This window comes from Macaca mulatta, chromosome 3, assembly GCF_049350105.2.
Source record: "Macaca mulatta isolate MMU2019108-1 chromosome 3, T2T-MMU8v2.0, whole genome shotgun sequence".
Taxonomy (NCBI): Eukaryota; Metazoa; Chordata; class Mammalia; order Primates; family Cercopithecidae; genus Macaca; species Macaca mulatta.
Genome location: NC_133408.1, coordinates 173824002 through 173842098, shown reverse-complemented (window position 1 = coordinate 173842098; position 18097 = coordinate 173824002). Strand labels below are relative to the sequence as shown.

Below are 18097 nucleotides of genomic sequence, written 5' to 3'. Positions count from 1 at the left end.
AGTCACTGAAGCCAGAAAATTCCCCCCAATTTCTATGTTATTTCTCTGGATGAAACCATGCCCTTCCTTACTAAATGTAAATAGTTCTAGGAGAGACAATACTTTGAGACATTAACACTTTGTTGGAAATGAATCAGCAAATCAAGGAAGAACTCTTTGAGGAAACCTAAGGAGAAACTGTGATTGCTTTCCAATTGGTATCAATTTGTCCACGCTGAGCTCAGCTACATGTCTGCCAGTAGTGGTCTCAACTCTACTAACTTCACAGGACACCCAAACCCTCATGAAAGATGATCTAACTGTGGGCAGGTAAATAGAGATCCTTCTTGAAGCAGAGGCAGCAGCTAGTACTTACCTAGAGACAAAGAGATGGTGAGTGCATTTCACACACTGTACATAGCCAGTGTTTTCATATCAAGACAGAAAAAAGTCCCTGGTCTGGGTTGCTGGACTTTGAACTTGAGCTGGCCTGTGGTCCCTATCAATGCAGTGACCTCCTTGCCCACCAGAGGGCAGGAGCTCCTCGTGTCTCCATCACTGATTCTCAGCGTGTGGTCCCGGACCAGCAGCATCAGCCTCACGCAGGAGCTTGTTCGAAACGCAAATTCCCAGGCCCCACCCCAAACCTACGGAATCAGAAACCCTGAGAGTGGGGCCCAGAAATCTGTGTTATCAGGGCTGCCAGGTGATTCGGACGCAGTCTGAAGTTTGGCCTACACCCGGAGACCAGTGAGGCTGTCATCACAAAAAGAAGAATACGCTGTACCTTACACACAGGAGGCTTTCAAACAGTTGATGAACTAGTGAAACGTGCCATCCAAGGTTCACGAGTACTGACCCAGCTGAAGAGGAACGCCTGGAGCGTAACTGTGGGCTCCCTGCTCCTGTTGTCAGCACTGAGCATTGGCAAAGCCCCCACCACTCCGCGATTTCCTACCCGGCAAATGGAAACAACCTCGGAGGTATGGAGTAGGCCAAGTGCTCCTGCCAGAAACACTAGAAAAGGCCTTCTGATGAGAGGACCATCTGAGATTTGCTTTAAAATAACCCTGGGGAAGCAGGGCAGGGAGGTATATAGATGGACTGATAATTGTTGAACCCAAATATTCATTCCAAAATTCTATTTATGCACATATTTGTAATTTTCCATAATAAAGCTTTAGAAAACTGGAAAAAAAATAAAAGTCTTTCAAAAACAGTAGCATTTTAAGAATGAAAGCGGGCTAGAATATTTCTTAATCGTTAAAAAGTGTACTTTAATTATTAGGGTCCTAGAAGGGGGAAAAAAAACAAAATCAAACAGAGAAGACGTATCAGCAACATTTATTTGTCATAAAAAAGGCAGGCAAAAGAAGCAAGCGGAAAGATTATCAGTGAAGAAAGCAGGTCAGAAGTAATGATTTGCTCACTTCCCTAGAAATCTAAAGAAAAACATTGTACACTGTCAACTTCAAATAAGATCAGAAAAACATAAACAAGGATCAAGCTTTGAAGAAAATTTGACACTGGTAGGACTAATTTCATTAAATGTAAACAAGGTGTCATAACAAATAAATTATATAGAACTACAAATGGTGGAGTTAGAGTTGAAAGAATCAACTAAACAAAGACAGCAAAAAAAGAATGAAAAATATGTATCTGTGAATCTCTGGTGCTCAATAATAAGGATAAAAGAGCTAACAGATTTAAAACACAAAATGTAGGCCCAGGCACAGTGGCTCACACCTATAATCCCAGCACTTTGGGAGGCCAAGGCAGGCAGATCGCTTGAGCCCAGGAGTTCAAGACCAGGCCGGGCAACATGGTGAAACCCCATGTCTACAATCAATACAAAAAATTGGGCATGGTGGCATGTCTGTAGTCCTAGCTACCCAGGAGGCTGAGGTGGGAGAACTGATTGAGCCCAGGATGTCAAGGCTGTGTGAGCCGTGATCACGCCACTGCACTCCAGCCAAGGTGATAGAGCAAGACCCTGTCTCAAAAATAAGATGGCTGGGTGTGATGGCTCATGCCTGTAATCCCAGAACTTTGGGAGGCTGAGTCAGGCAGATCACATGAGGTCAGGCGTTCAAGACCATCCTGGCCAACATGGCGAAACCCTATCTCTACTAGAAATACAAAAAATTAGCCAGGCGTGGTGGTGCACACCTGTAATCCCAGCTACTCCGGAGGCTGAGGCAGGAGAATCACTTGAACCCAGGAGGTGGAGGTTGCAGAGAGCTGTGATCATGCCACTGCACTCCAGCCTGGGCAACAGAGTGAGACTCCATCTAAAAAAAAATTTTTTTTTTAAATTTTAAAAATAAGATTTTAAAAATGCAAAATAAGGAATGCAATAAAATATAAATCAAAAGCAAAATAAAGAAAAGAATCCATTAAAGAAATAAAAGACTAATTCATCTGCACTGAGTAACTAACAGAGGAAAAGAAAAGAAATCATTAAATATTCAGGGAGCATTGAAGAAATAATGATCGATCTCTTAAAAGGAAAGAATAAAGCCAACATTCCATCTCCTAGTCTTAAATATCATTGACTGCATCTCAGCCACATCATAATATTGCAGATCTGTGCCTTTTTCTCTCTCATCAGTTATCGGTGCCTTTCTTGCATGGAAAGCAAAGGATCAATATGTAAATTGATACACAAATTAGTTATATCAAGTTTGGTATTATTAAACCATATTACCTACTGCAACGTTTAAGTTTTCAGAAAATTCAGTGATCAATCTAGAATAACAATTACATACCTTCAATTTTATTCACTGAAAGATCCAACTTCTGTAGGTGAACATATCCACAGAGAATGCTAACATCAATTAAATTACAACCCTGAGAAAATAAAAGGTAAAAGACCTTAATGTTGCTTTATCAGGTTACTACTCAGCCTTCTTGCAATAACTGTTGATGGAAAGAAATCCAGAATTTCTTTCACAAGTATAGAAGTGAGAGAACAAAATCTGAAGCCTGCTACTAATAGGATCTCAAAACAGATGCCATAAAAAAAAAAAAAAAAAAGCCCTTCCTTTGAAGAAAATAATAGCTTAGTAATATTAGTGTTGTTAGCAAAAACAAATACAACATGAAAGGCCAATTTAAAGCAGTGTTCATGGAGACCGTTAGAACAGAGTCTTTTTTTTTCTTTTAATAAATCACACAATAGCAATAAAGACAAGGCCTTTATCTAGTAGAAGAAAAGAAAAAAAATGTCTAGAATTTAAATGAAGTTTTAAAGAGAATTCACAGCTCATCAGGAGATCATTAATAACAATACTACCTACACTTTCACCGGGTTCATTTTCAAAGCTCTTTCACAATAATCGCATCTGATCAAACACAGCTGTGAAATCTGTAGGGCCGCTTACTCCCAATTTAGAGATGAGGGGTGTGAGGTACAGAGAGGTATGTTAATAGCCTGAAATCACACAGCAAGTGAGTAACAGAGAAGCAGTATCTAAGTCTCTTGAATCCTTGTCCAAAATTCTTTTCAGAAAATCTTGATTCTAGTCAACTTCAAGTGACGTTGAGGGGAATTCGGTTGAGTGGAACAAAGACTTCTATGATTGTTTTATGTCGTGATGTCAGAGTCAGAAAAAAAGCAAACCAATGAAGAGTCATTATAAGCAGGTTATCATATAGAATAATGGTGATTGCTTAATGAAGGCCGCTAGAACAGTAATAATAAATAAACACTTACTGAATATCTGCTATGTATAAGGCATTGTGCGTGGCATGATAAGAAATACAATGATGGAAAAGAGCTATACTGTGCCCTTAAGAAATTTATGACTTTGGTAGAAGAGAAGATATGTACACAAGTAATAAGAGAAAGTAAAAAAATAACATGTAACACAAGTAAGACGTAAAGGAAAAAAAAAAATCACCAAACCAGGCAACTCTAAGAAAGTGTATTCAGTAAGACAGGTTATTAAGTCAAAGTAATTCAACGTGTAATATCTCAAATGTAAGGAGGTCAGTGGCAAAATAAATTAAGCTTCAGTCCACCCAGCTGAAATAAGATTTAAAGGATTGCTTTTTGGGGTAGATCAATTTAAGGCATAGCAGTACCTACATAAGTAGAATATTGATTGAAAGGGGCTTGTGTGGGGATGCATTGGCTGCTGGAATTATATACCATATTCCAGCATTGAACACAGTGCAATGCATACAGGGTGTTCCCTGTATGTTATTGCCTGACTGACTGAGTCATCCATAAAATGTTATAAAGTGAAAATAGAAAAAGATTACTGTTTTAATATGCTGACCTTGAAGGACATGCCCATGGAACTAGCAAAGGTGAAAACAGCTTAACATTTCTTGCGTAGCTTACTCATTCAAATCCAAGATAGAACAGGCTTACAGTGAATTATATATACCCTTTCGCCAAATCATGGTGCCATGGTAAAATTTCAATGTGCGTTTTTTTTTCTCATATGTACCTAAATTTACTCTGTGGATCTCCAATGAATATTTAATGCTTTACAATATAAGGAGGCAAAACGACTTAAATTGTTTTCCTAGGACTACAGAGAAACAAAATGAGGAAAGAAGCAAGTATTCCCAGTAGTTTGCTCTTACAGCCTCTCTTCTGATAAAATTGAAGCCAAGATTTTGTGCTACTCTATGACGAGTACTGAAATCTTAAAAACTGATGAATAATAATAGATTTTTTTCTTTAATGGTAGGTATCTTTTGGAAAGTAAGATATAGCTCAAAGGCTCTTATTTCTTGACATACTTAGTGGGGAAAGTCAATATCAAAATACTTTGTTCCCTTGGATTCAGATATAAAGTTTAGTGCTTCTTCCACTGATCAGAGAGAAAATTCTTAGTCTTTGATTGGTTTTACAGAATCAAATTCAACCTCCTGGAAAGAAAGCATTGATTACTATAATACAGACTACTTAAGATGAAAGAAATAGAGTGCGAAGAGAATGAAAACTAAGAAGTTTGGGGGGCTGATTACTGGATTGGTCACAGCTCTCTGGAGTCTAATATTTACATAAATATCTCTTATCAACAGTCTCTGTCAAATGCAAGGCTCCAAGATTTTCTGCCCTCACAAAAGCTATGAGTACGGAAGAAAATGAATATGGTCTAGCCAGTGTCAAGCTGTAGCCAGCCAACGGAGAGTTTGTCATACTCACTGACAAAGTCAGATTGAGGTAGACTTGCTCAGTCCCAGAGCCTGAGCGCCCCAAGTGATGGAGTGCTTCGGCCACAGCCTCCTCTCTCAGGACCCCATCAAACTCCTCCTGTAAAACACCCAGAAAGGTAGACAAAGAAAAGACTCTCATTAGAAAAGAAACAATCTATCTTGTCATATCCAACACTTATTTAGGATATTTTATACCCAGGAGCTGAGCCCTCCAAAATTTACCGAGCCCCCAAAAAATTCTGTGTTGATAACATATACGTATTACATATAATTAAATAACTATCTGCCAAATCAATGTTTTCATTGGCAATGGTTTTTTCAGGTGGTCACTTACATTAGGCATTCAAAGTTGAGTGAACACTGTAGCAGTAGAAACAGTAGTATCAGTGGTGGTATTGAGTGGTTCTCTATTCCAGACACTGCACTAACAGCTCTCAATGGATGAACTCATTGAATCCTTTGGACAACACTGAGATAGGTACTCTTATCTCCACTTTACAGATGGAAGAATTAGGGTTTGGAGGTTAACTTGCCTGAAACTAAACAGATAGTATGTGACAGAGCTGGAATGAAAATCCCAATCTGTCCAGTCCCAGGGCAATTCTCCAAAACTGCCCTAACCACTGCATTTGACTGCTTACCCACACCCTAAAGGATGGTTACATCAAATTAAGACAATCACTTCTCTTAATCTGGTATTCGTGCTGGAGAAAACAGGTCCTTCAGTTCACTTCCTATTAGTCAATGTTGCTAGATTTACAAAATGTACAAGATTATTAAAAAAGTGATGATCATTTCCATAAGAAGGTTGGCCCTTGGTCTATAGACATCACATGGACCAATGGCACCCTGACATGCCCTTCCTCCAACAATGACACACAAAAGAGATAACAGGTAGGTCAGTATCATGTTTGTGCTGCTTTCAGCTCCATAATGACCAACACATTGACACTGACATCAACGTGAGGACACAAAACATAGTGATCACATCAGTCACACCAACATAACTAACCATGACTAGCATATAGACTACAATGGCAAAATATCCTTTTTCTAAGTCCTCTATATGAATTCAGGAATCAACAGTGCTGCTCCGGCTGTAGGTACTGACGACATACGCATGTATGTGCTATTATAAAGAGTTTCTTTCCCAGCAAGTTTCCACTGATTCAGGGAAGTAAATACCACCAACGGGGAGGCAGCACATGGCTTCAGAATTGGGCAGGCGTGGCTTGAACCCTAGCCCTGCCATTTTGGATGTGTGACTTTGGGGAGGTGAAGTTTTCACTGAGCCTTGTAGTTTTCAGCTATAAATAGGAAATGTTATTACCTTTGAAGAAATTCAGGACATGTCGCTCTAAAATATGCCACGTTGGTATATTGATTATTTTGAGCTGAAGGCACTTGAAAAACAGCAAACGCAGGGAAAGGCTCTTTCTGAACTCCCTTTATCTGCCTAAAGGCAGATCCTCCAAAAGAAACTCAGTTGTCCTAAATTCCTCCCCATTGGTGGTTTCATCAAACACAGAAGAATGACTTTTACCCACTCAGGAGAGGAGACCAGAAGTCAATGTCACACTCAGAAAGACTTTGTCACAAACTTTCATACCTCACGTCTGTTTTTCTAAGAGACTATTTATTCCCTAAAAAGCATTTACTCTCCCCTAAGTGACCAGAATCCCTTCTCCTCTTCTCCTGTTGAGATGGTACATAACATCTGAAATCTCAGTGCTTTTTTGATTATTCACTTTTATTTTTTCCTGCAATGTCCCCCACAAACATTAAACATTTATTAAAACTTAATACATGTATAATACCTTTTCTCCTGTCAATCCACCTGTTGTCAGTTTATTTTGTAGACCCAGCTATAAAAGCCAGGAGAGTAGAGGGAAAGTCATTCCTTCCCTGAACCTTCTTTTAATATTTTTAGAGAAAGGAAAAAAATGGATATAAAACTCACAGCACAGTATGTGCAACACAGTGTTCCCAATAGATGACGATTTTTGTTACTACCAATTGATGAAGTCAGAAATTCTGCATCTTAATGTTTCACTCGTCTATGCCAATCAGCCTGTTCACAAAATGGGCAAAACACATTTACTTTTCTAAATGAAGTTCTAATTTATTACATAAGGCCGGGAAGGAATGTTACCTTCCCTCCAAACTTTCCACCTAGCCCTCTGAAGTTCATCCATTTCCTGGAAATATGAAGACACTGCATCTTCACGTCTAGCAGATGGATGCTTATTTTTCAACTTAGCCACTGACATGGAGATGAGCAACACTGTCACCATTTTTCCTTGGGGAAGGCAGCACTCTGCACAATAACCTCCTCACACCTCCTGAGGTTCCTGACATTTGGCAGTATCATGTCTTCTCCTTCTGATCTTTGGTCATTTTCAAGCTCCTGTCATTACCTTGAGTGGCTTCAGAATCCCTATGGATGGCCATCCAACACCCTATTCCCAGCACATGCACACACGCACAATTCTTTACTGCCTCAGCTCCAGACAGCTTACTCTCATGGCCATGCCCTGGACCTAGCCACCATGCTAAACTGCTCCACCCTGGAAACCTCAGACCCCAGTGTTCCACTCTAATCCCACAATTGCCTATCCTTCAACCTATCTAGCACCTGTTGAACTTGTTCACTGACCACAACAAAATCTCCAGTCTGTTCACAGATAGACACCTTTCTCAGAGTCTATCTGTTCCCGTCTAACTATACTCCCTTCCCTACTGGGTAGCCCATAGGCAACTCCTTTTTTCTTTCTTTTTTTTTTTTTTAGACATGGTCTTGCTCTGTCACCTGGGCTGACATGTAGTGTTGTGATCTCAGCTCAAAGCCTCAACCTCCCAGGCTCAAGCCATCCTCCCACCTCAGCCTCCAAAATAGATGGGTCTACAGGCATGTGCCACCATGGCTGGCTAATTTTTATCATTTTTTTTTTATAGAGGCAGGGTTTCACCATGTTGCCCAGGCTGATCTCAAACTCCTGGGCTCAAATGATCAGCCCACTTCCACTTCCCAAAGTGCTGGGACTACAGGCACGAGCCATCACACCTGGCCCCATAGGCAATTTCAATTTCTCTCTATCTTCAAGTCTCTGATCCTTGTCCCCTGGTTACAACTACCCCATCCACATACAAATCAGAATCAAGTTCACAATCAACTGCTGCATTGAGGCAGGACTGTGTCATGTTCGTCATTCATCAGGGGGAAAAAAATCTATAGAATACCCAGCACATGCCAGCCACTCTGCTTGGCTCAATGGATAAGAAACAGTGAATCAGTGAACAGATATGGTGCCTGTCTATAAGGGATTTACAGTTCAGTCTGGGAGACAGATAAGTATGCAAACAATTTTTGGATTTGATAAATAGTATAATAGAGATAAGCAGTGTCTGCTGACTATGAGCAGGGCCCCTATTGTGTGTCAGTACCAGGGTGGAGTAAGTGGTTAGCAAAATCTTCCTAGGAGAGAGCAATTCAATTGAGACCCAAATTGTGAGTTACTCTGGCCAAAGGGAAGATAAAGCTGAAGAGCGAGCCAAGAAATAGTATTACAGGCAAAAGGGGCAGCATGTACAAAATCCCAAAGGCAAAAGCAAGCATGGCCTATTGAGAGAACGATGAAGGTTCAGGACGGCTGAAGCCTAAGTGTGAAGGAGGCAAACAGTGGCTCGCACATGGTGAGTGCTCAAACATGGGTTGAAAGAATGAATGCACCTCTTCTGCCCCCTAGCTGCTGAGTGGGCTGGAGAAGACCCCACAACCCTGCATCCTGGAGACCCTGTAAAGCTGACTTTCAGCTGGGCCTCTTTGCTATGAAAGTCTCCCATTCTTCATCAGCCCCTTTTCAACTACCCTTCTTGACTAACCCAGCTCTCCATCACTCTCAAGCTGTGCAGTGCCTCAACTCCTTTGCCCTCTTCTCCATTAATGCCCTTCTCTTCTACTTCTGAGACAAAGTGGAAGCTCTCAGATGTTAAGCCTCTCAGCTTCCTAGGAGCACCTGTCCTAATGCTTCTCACTCAGGTCTTAGAGGAAGACTGTGCCTTCTCTCTACTCAGGGTCCCACCCCCTTCTCTTTCCTCGGGGACCATTTTTGCCCCCTTTCGTCTGTGTTTTGAACCCACCACTCTCCACTGTTCCCACTCCAGCTATAAAAATGTGTCAGACTCTTCTGTCCTACAGAGGCTCTCTTCAGTTCTGCAGGTTCCTTTAGCTATAACCTAGAGTTTCCTTTAATAACCAATCTTCTCTAGAGTTGTTCGTTTTTTATGCCTTAGTTCTCCTTTCCTCGCCTCCCAACTAGTTTTCAACTTCACTTAGCCTCCTATTCACCCACCTCATAAAAACCACATGGGCCAATGTCTCCAATGACCCTCAAACAGGTAAAATGAAGGAGCACTTTTTAGACCTCTTCCCACAACCTATTGGTAGTGTAACCCATTCCCATCTTCTTCTTTTTTTTTTTTTTTCTTTTTCTTTTGAGACAAGGTATTTCTCTGTCACCCAGACTGGAGTGCAGTGGCATGATCATAGCTCACTGCAGCCTCGAACTCCTGGGTTCAAGTGATCCTTTTGCCTCAGCCTCCCAAGTAGCTGGGACTAGAGGTGCATACCACTATGATCCATCGGCTAATTTTTAAAAAAACCTTTTATAGAGATGGGGTCTCACTATGTTACCCAGACTGGTCTCAAACTCTGGCCTGAAGCTATCCTCCTGCCTCTGGCTCACAAAGTGTCAGGATTTCATGCATGAGCCACTGCACCCGGTCATCATGTTCTTGAGACTCTTGGCTTCCCTATCATATAGGTCTTCTTTCTCCTCCTACTTCTACCAGTCCTTCCCAGTTTTCTTCCCTGCTTCATCTGCCTACCGCTTAAATACCCTCAGTATCTGTACCTTTATGGTTCTATTTGTGGTCTTTTCCCTCCTATTCCTTCCGGGATGAATTCCCAGAATCTAGTGGTGATAATTCCCATGCCTCCTACTCTGAGATCCCTGCCCTGATTCCCAGTCATATGGTTCATATATCCAACTCCTTAACAAATAGCTCCATCTGTCCCTGATTCCTATGATAGACAACAGCCTTAATATTACCCCAGACCATGCCATAGGCCTAACAGTCATCCTAGACTTCTAATATTTAGTTTGTAACTGAACCATCTTAAATACTTTGAATATGTTTTATCTTTAGTTTCCATTCCCACTGCCACTGCCTTAATCCAAGCTCTTCTCACTCCCCCCTGGATTTTGCTAGAATCTTCTCACTGATCTCCTTGCCTCCAGTATTACCATCCTCCAATCTAATACCACCTGGCCAACAGAGCAGTTCCCCACTGTGTAGAGACCCAAGTCCATGTTCCTACGGTATCACAGTGCCCTCCACAATCTCACCCCTACCTAGGAGGCTGCTTCTGTTCTCACCTGTAACTCATCACTAGGAAAAGCTGCCACCTGCCTGCCCACACACCACCTCTCCACCCAGGCAAGAGTCTCCTTCCCCTGAAGTCTTCAATGTCCCTGCAATCCAGGTGTCAGCTGTACTCATCTCTGTATGACATACTACAGGTATGCTGAATTGCTATTATTTACTCATATTCTTATGTCGCTTTGAGAGCAGGGACCATGTATGTCTTCAATCATGTTCTCATCTTTTTCTACCATTACTGTTATTATTTATTGCAGCCATAATTTTTTGAGAGTCTATTCTGTATGAGACACTATAGTAAGAACTTTAAATATAGAGTTTCTTATTAAATTTGATGTTCATAACTATCCCAGGAGTAGGTATTATTACACATATTAAGGGACTGAAAAGAAGTGTTTTTCATGCATCAATTTTTGGGCCTAGAAACTTCTGCTCTGTACAGTCAAAGAGTGCTTTCTGCATAGCAATCATTCAGTAAATGCTTGTTCAATGAAGGCTAAATAAATCAAATCACTTAATGGGTTGTAGTTAGCAGATAAAAACATGTAAGTTACTATTTGTATTATTAACTGCATCAAAATATATTATGATAAGCGTTTAACATATAGGATCTCATTTAATTCTCACAATTGTTTAAGTATTATTATAATTCCCACATTAACAATGAGAGAGGTTAAGTAACTTGCTCAAGATCTCGCAACTAACAAAAGGCTGAATCAAGCCTCAAACACAAATCTTTGATTCCAACAGCAGTGTTTTGAACAGGTGGTCCATACTGCCTCCCTTACTTCATAAGGGTTTCTGAGGTTTAAGGCATGTTGTATTAAAGGCACTCAATAATCATTGTGACCATCATAGCATTGCAAAGGTGCTAAGCTGGGAATAAGCTGGGAATAACAGGCTAACATGGGAATAATAAATCACTGAACATGAATTTCCAAATGTTTCTTTTTAAAACTTTGTTTCAGTTTATTTAGCATATTAATATGTATGCAATACTACAAAAAGCCAAAATAGAATAAAAACACAAAATTAATATTTAGAATATAAATGGAAGAAATAATGAACCTGTTCCACATGTGTCTTATAAGCCAAAAACGAATAGCTAGTTCATGTCAACCCCTTCTATGGTTTGTTAATGGCATACTGAAGACAGATTAACAATAGTGCTAATGAACCCCACAGCCAGCCGAAGAGCTATGTGTTAATTAGAATAACAAAATATACTGGTGGTTCATTTGTGAATTCCTCTGGGGGGAAGCTGGTGGAAACCATACAAACATCTCAAAGTTGCAAAAACACCACTAGAGTTTTGCAATAGTCACTGTTAAAGATAGAAAGTAAATCAACAAAAGACAAAAGAAGTAATAATGAACAGAATAATTAATAGCTTTTTATGGTCAACTTTAAGCATAACTAATGGGAACTAGCTCACGTAGAAGGAAGTAAAAAAAGGGGAAAGACAAAATGGAGGATGAGAATGGGAAAAAAAGAAAAAAACAGGCAAAATGTTGAAAGTGAACAGAAGGACATTACAAAGGAAGGGGAACCCAAGTGGTTAATAGAAGAATCAGAGTAACAGAAGACACTGCAGGTTAGAAAGGGGAGAATAAGGAGAAATAGGACAAATGAGGAAAGGAGTTTGTGAAAGGGAACAGGCATAACACAGAAATATGTTTGGCCTCAAAGAGAAAAGGTGACTATGAATAGATGCAAAGATGCAAAGAGGGGAAACCAGAAGAATATCACAGAATGAGAGCACTGAAAATATCCTAGGCTGGGCACAGTGGCTCATGCCTGTAACACTAACACTTAGGGAGGCTGAGGTGGCCAGATTGCTTGAGCCCAGGAGATTATGACCAGCCTGGACAATATGGCGAGACCCCCATCTCTACAAAAAATACAATAATTAGCCAGGCGCTCTGATGTACACCTGTAGTCCCTGCTACTCAGGAGGCTGAGGCAGGAGGATTACTTGAGCCTAGGAGGTTGAGACAGCAGTGAGTCATGACTGCACCACTGTATTCCAGTCTGGGTGACAGAGTAAGACCCTGTGAAAGAAAGAGAAGAGGAGAGAAGAGGAGAGGAAAGGAGAGGATGGGAGGGGAGGGGAAGGGGGGAGGGAAGAGAGGGAAGGAGAGGGGAGGGGGAAGAAAGGCAGGAAGGAGAGAGTGGAGGGGAGGGAGGGAGGAAGGGAGGGAGGGAAGAAAGAATGAAGGAAAGAAAGAGAAAGAAAGAAAAAAGAAAGAGAAGGAAGGAAAAGAAAGAGAGAAAGAGAGAGGAAGGAAGGAAGGAAAAGAGGGAGGGGGGAAGACAGGAAGGAAGGAAGGGAGGAAGGAAGGAAAAAAGAAAGAAAGAAAGAGAGGGAGGGAAGGGAAGGAAGGAAGGAAAAGAAAGAGGGAGAGAGGGGAAGGCAGGAAGGAAGGGAGAGAAGGTAGGAAAAAAGAAAGAAAGAAAGAGAGAGAGGGAGGGAGGAAGGACAAAAGGAAGGAAGGAAGGAAGGAAGGAAGGAAGGAGAAGAGGGAAGGAGGGGAAAGCAGGAAGGCAAGAAGGGAGAAAGGGAGGTAGGGAAGGAGGGAGGGAGGGAGGGAGGGAGGAAGGAAGGAAGGAAGGAAAGAAGGAAGGAAGGAGAAGAAAGAAAGAAAGAGAAAGAAAGAAGAAAAGAAAATATTCTACTTCTCTACATTATATTTACTTCTGAAAAGAATTTCATGCAATTTATACTGTCAAAGAAAAGGAAAGGGGAGAGAAAACATAAAGAAAACTTTGAAATTAAGAAAAACTATTGAATCTAAGTTTCCTGGCAGCCAAGACAAAGAGAAGAACCTAACAGTGTATTGAAACGAAGCAAATTAGGCCGGGTGCGGTGGCTCATGCCTGTAATCCCAGCACTTTGGGAGGCCAAGGTGGGCGGATCGCGAGGTCAGGAGATTCAGACCATCCTGGCTAACACGGTGAAACCCCGTCTCTACTAAAAAAAAAAAAAAAAAAAAAATTAGCTGGTCGTGGTGGCACACACCTGTAGTCCCAGCTACTCAGGGGGCTGATGCAGGAGAATCGCTTGAACCCAGGAGGTGGAGCTTGCAATGGGCGGAGATCACGCCACTGCACTCCAGCCTGGTGACAGAATGAGACTCCATCTCAAAAAACAAATAAATAAAATAGAAAGGAAGCAAATTAAATTACGCTTCTGAAAGAAAGTAATTTATTGGAAGCCAAGAGAAAAAAGGGATGTGATAAGAAGTGAAAAAGGACAAGAAGACAGCAGTGGACTAAGAAAGGAAAAGGACGACAATAAGCGTAAGAAAGAAGAGGAATTGTGCGGTGGTCAGAAGAGGTATTGTAGAAAGGAGGGAATCGAATCAGCAGTTACGTGAAACGTGAAGCCGCCACCCCAGTCAATACAGGTGGGATGATGGAAACATTCCCCACATCCTAAAATACTCCCACAATGAGCTGACTGTTTGAACATTCTAGGGCTCTTTTCTGGTGTGTGTGCATGTTGCTTGTATAAGGCATATGCCCCTGACAGAAGTAATGTATTCAAATTTTAAGTCACTTAGTCTTTGAAGAAGCACTTTCAAAAGAGGATTATTATTATTATTATTATTATTATTATTATTATTATTTTCCCTGGAGAGAGGCTGACGGCACTAAAACTGAGGAAGAGTGTGGAAGTATGTCATAGCCATGGGCAACAGGTGCTGGCAATGTCAGAGATGAACTCTGCCTATTCACAAGACTGTCAAAGTATAATTTTGAAAAAGCTAAAGCCATAATTCCCAGACAATTATCTAGACACTCTTTCAAAGTGACGCTGTGTTAACTTGACTCATAAGAAATCAAATGTGTTAATGAAAAAAGAAAGGAGATATTTAGAGCTATTTCAGGCAGGGGGTGAGAAAATGGGGTAACAGACAGGGGAAGAAAAGTGGGGGAAGAGGCGTTCCTGGAGGCGAGAGAGCCTGACAAGGTGTGGGAAACTTCGGGCTGGTGGGGGTGCATCAGGGAGCTGCTGCTGAAGTAGCAGGCCCTGACGGCTGGACGAGGAAGCCAGGGAGTGAGGAGTCGGGGGGAAGACACACCTCCAAATTCAGCATTTCGGACTCTGAGGACTCCTCGGATCCCGCCTCGCCCTCGCTCTGGTCTTCGTCTCCGTCCACGTCCAGCTCCTGATCCGGGTGCATGAGCTGCTGGAGCAGGTGGGAGGAGGCTCTGTTAGACCTGCCTTTCGTCTTCTGCCCCATGGGAAAAGAAGGCCAGCAAGGCTGACGCTCTTTTTCTGAACGAAACTGTAACGATCGGGCTCCAGTTCGGGATCTGCCCAAGCCTCTCAGGAGAGAGGAAGCTCTGGTCCTCACGAGAGCCCTCTTGGGGGTCGCCATCTTGTTTAGCGGGGTTGCCTAGGAGACTGACCCCCGGCAAGGGGAACCGCGGGGGATTCTGGTGCCTGTAGTTTCCTCCGCGCGAGCTCGCCTTCTGCAGGCGGGGCATTGGGAGCTCCACTTGACTTTTCTTTTTCTCAGCCTCTTCTGTTATTTTTCTCTCTTTGGTCCGTTCTGTTCGCTTCTCTTTCTTGTTTTCACCTCTTTTCGCTATACCCCCTTTCTTTGTCTCCCGCCGTTTCCTCCCTACCCTGAGACCCCTCTTAGAGTTTTGTCATCCCACGTTAGGATCGCAGGTGCGCCACGTTCCCGCTTCATTCTCAAAGGGCCGCAGAGTCGTACTTTGGAAGTGTCTAATGTGTCTAAAGCTGACTGTAGGAAAGCTAGTACCGTTGAAATTTATGCAGAGCGCGATGCTAGGAGATGAGGGTGCATACAAGTGAAATAGAAGGCATGGTTCCTGTCCTTATGATTTAATTGCAGATAATAAAGAGAAACTACCGGACGACGCCTGAGAGCTGATTTCCAATTAATTTACATTCCCCACCCCCACCCCCCAATGATAAGCCTTGTCCTTGGGGAGAAAAACTGGCAGTGGTCTAACAATCCAAACAGAGAGAGAAAAAACTGCTGTCAAATTGACACTGTATCTGAAAGCGTCTGAAAAGCTATTAGCATCCCATAAATAATTATATTAGTCAAGTGACCTGCATTGGCAATTATTTTAATATTGTTGCATAGGCTTTCTTTGCAGTTAAAAAATTACTCTTGCAAGATAACAAAGCGTGATTTTATGCTAGTGTGATTTTATGTGACCCGAATCCCATAGCCTTAAGCTCCACAAAGTCGACACTCTATAGAAAAGCAGAATGAAAATTATAGTAACTATTATTGCCATAGTGATGACAATAGAGATCCTTGCAGGGAAGTAACCCTCATCCTCCTGGCCTTACAGGGCCTTTTCTGCACGCTTCAGTGACAGCAGTTGCAAATACAAAATGATCCTGTCAATGGCTGTCAGGGGAGAAGGAGAAAAAATCCTTATGGACACCATCCATTGACTATTATCTTTCTCAGTGCTTGAGGGGCCGTTAAAACTGACATAAAGCTTTCAGAATTACCTTCCTTCATTATCTTGCTAGTCATAAACGTAAAGGCCATAAGCAAAGTATCTCTTTCTGCCAGGCTCATCTTGCTTTTTGCTTATTTCTTTTTCCAATAAGTAGAGATTCCTCCAAGGGAATTTGTAGGGCTTAACCCTTGTAGGGCTTGGCTTTGGCTAAGTGACATAGGGAAGAATCAGGCAGAAAGTGTAAAAATGTAAATCTCGATCGTTTTTCTTTTTTTCAGTAACTTAATCAGCATTTCTAGCGAGTTTCACCAATGTCGGTCTACTGAGGAGAGTGTCTGAAGGCAGTCAAAGAATAATTTTCAAAAAGTTAAAAACAGCATTCTTATATAAAAAATAGAATGAAGCACATGTGAAAGATTCTATTCGACTCACTAATTAATGAAGAAATCAGGAAGATAGTAATTAGGTATTCAGTCCATGAGAAAAGACATTCTGAAATAAGTTTGCCAAGTTGTAGACAAAACTGGTTAATGTCCCACAGGGCAATCAAACTATAGCCTTCGAGGTCATATGGTCTAAGAATTCTGCCTCCTTTCATCTTCATATCCACCTTCTGTCTATCCTCATTAGACAGATGAGACCACTGAGCCTCAGAGAAGTTAAATAACTCAGAGAGGTCAAAAGCCAAGTGGTGGTACTGAAGTCCAGACCTAGAATGACCAACTCCACAGTCCACCTTCAACTACCACTTTTGCCTGTGGAAAAAAAATGTGAGTCAAGATAAAGCTATGCAATAAGAGGTCTCAGAAGAAAAAATACATCAGTCGAGGTTTTTTAAGTATTAATGAAAGAATTCATTCAAAGAAAAACCTTTTCATATATAACCATAAAATATAAAAATCAGAATGAAACTACAAGTCCATCTTATCCCAATTCTTTTTACAGAAGAAATTAATAGCCTTCAGGGGCTAATGACTTGCCCCAAACTGCCTGGCTTGTAAGCCCCAGAGCAGGAATTGGAGTCTAGACCTCTTGTTGCTCAGTTTTTGCTCATGCTAGTTCACCAAACTGCTCACTAGGCTGGACTTTTACTAATAGAATCCCTACTGTGGGATTCTGGGCATCGAATTACAAGGCATTGTATCCATAAAACAAGTTATTTCATCAGGCAGAGAAGACAGAATTAGACAGAGGGAGAGGAGGTGAGGGGAGGAGCTATTTACTCTAAACTCTTCTGATTAGTACAAAAACATCAATAATCACTTCCATTTATTCATTGTTTACTGTAAACCAGGCCTGTTCTAAGTGCTGTACGCATATCTCGTTTAATTATTCCAACGACCCTCTGAAATAGGATTGACATCCCTATTTTCAAAGGAGAAGAAAGAGGCCCAAAGATGGTAAGCAATTGCCCAGTTACAAAATTTGTGTCTAAAGTGGCATTCCAACTCAGGTCTTCCTGGATCCAAAGCTCCTAAAATTAACCATTAATACTCTTCTTTCTCCAAAAGTATGAATTAGTTGCTCAGGAACTTATCATAAGGCATAGAGAACCTGGCCCTGGTGAGACTCTAAAAATGGGAGAAAGAGAGAGTGAGAATGGGGTGCGTGTGTGCGTGCGTGCGTGCGTGTGTGTGCGTGTGTGTGTGTGTTGGAGCAGGCAGGAAGACCTCAGGTTTCTCTGACCAGGGAATTAAGTGAGGTGGGCAAAGACAGTGGGATATGATTGTTCTGGAGAGCAGGGTCTTTTGTGATAGCACTGGATCCTTGCCACCTTGGGTGAGAGGAAGGAGAAAGTAGAGGAGTGACATGATGATACTCAAGAGTGCCTTTTTTGAGAAGGCATCCAGGATAGGCTGTCCTGGAGGGAGAACCAAAGGGGTAAAGAGCTTAAGTTGGAAAGAGGGTGCTGACTCCAGCTTCAACTTCATGATATCTTTGCGTTGGTGTTATTATTAACTCTTATTTACCTCAAACTCTTCTGTGTGCAACTGAGTTGTTCCCCCAGTCTGGAGCCAGCACCTAACCTCATTCAGAATGGAAA

General features: G+C 41.7%; 1 protein-coding gene across 5 annotated transcripts in view; it reads right to left on the bottom strand.

Annotated features, from left to right (window-relative positions):
• LRGUK (leucine rich repeats and guanylate kinase domain containing) overlaps positions 1-14991 on the bottom strand; it is a 129358-nt gene extending 114367 nt beyond the window's left edge. For all 5 annotated transcript variants that reach the window (XM_001100217.5, XM_077997366.1, XM_028846303.2 and 2 more), the window contains exons 1-3: positions 14682-14991; positions 5144-5251; positions 2748-2829 (exon numbers count right to left, since the gene is read on the bottom strand). In XM_001100217.5, coding sequence (XP_001100217.4) covers positions 2748-2829; positions 5144-5251; positions 14682-14981 — 490 coding nt within the window. In that variant the 5' untranslated portion in view covers positions 14982-14991. The remainder of the gene's footprint in view (positions 1-2747; positions 2830-5143; positions 5252-14681) is intronic.
• Positions 14992-18097: the final 3106 nt, after the last annotated feature.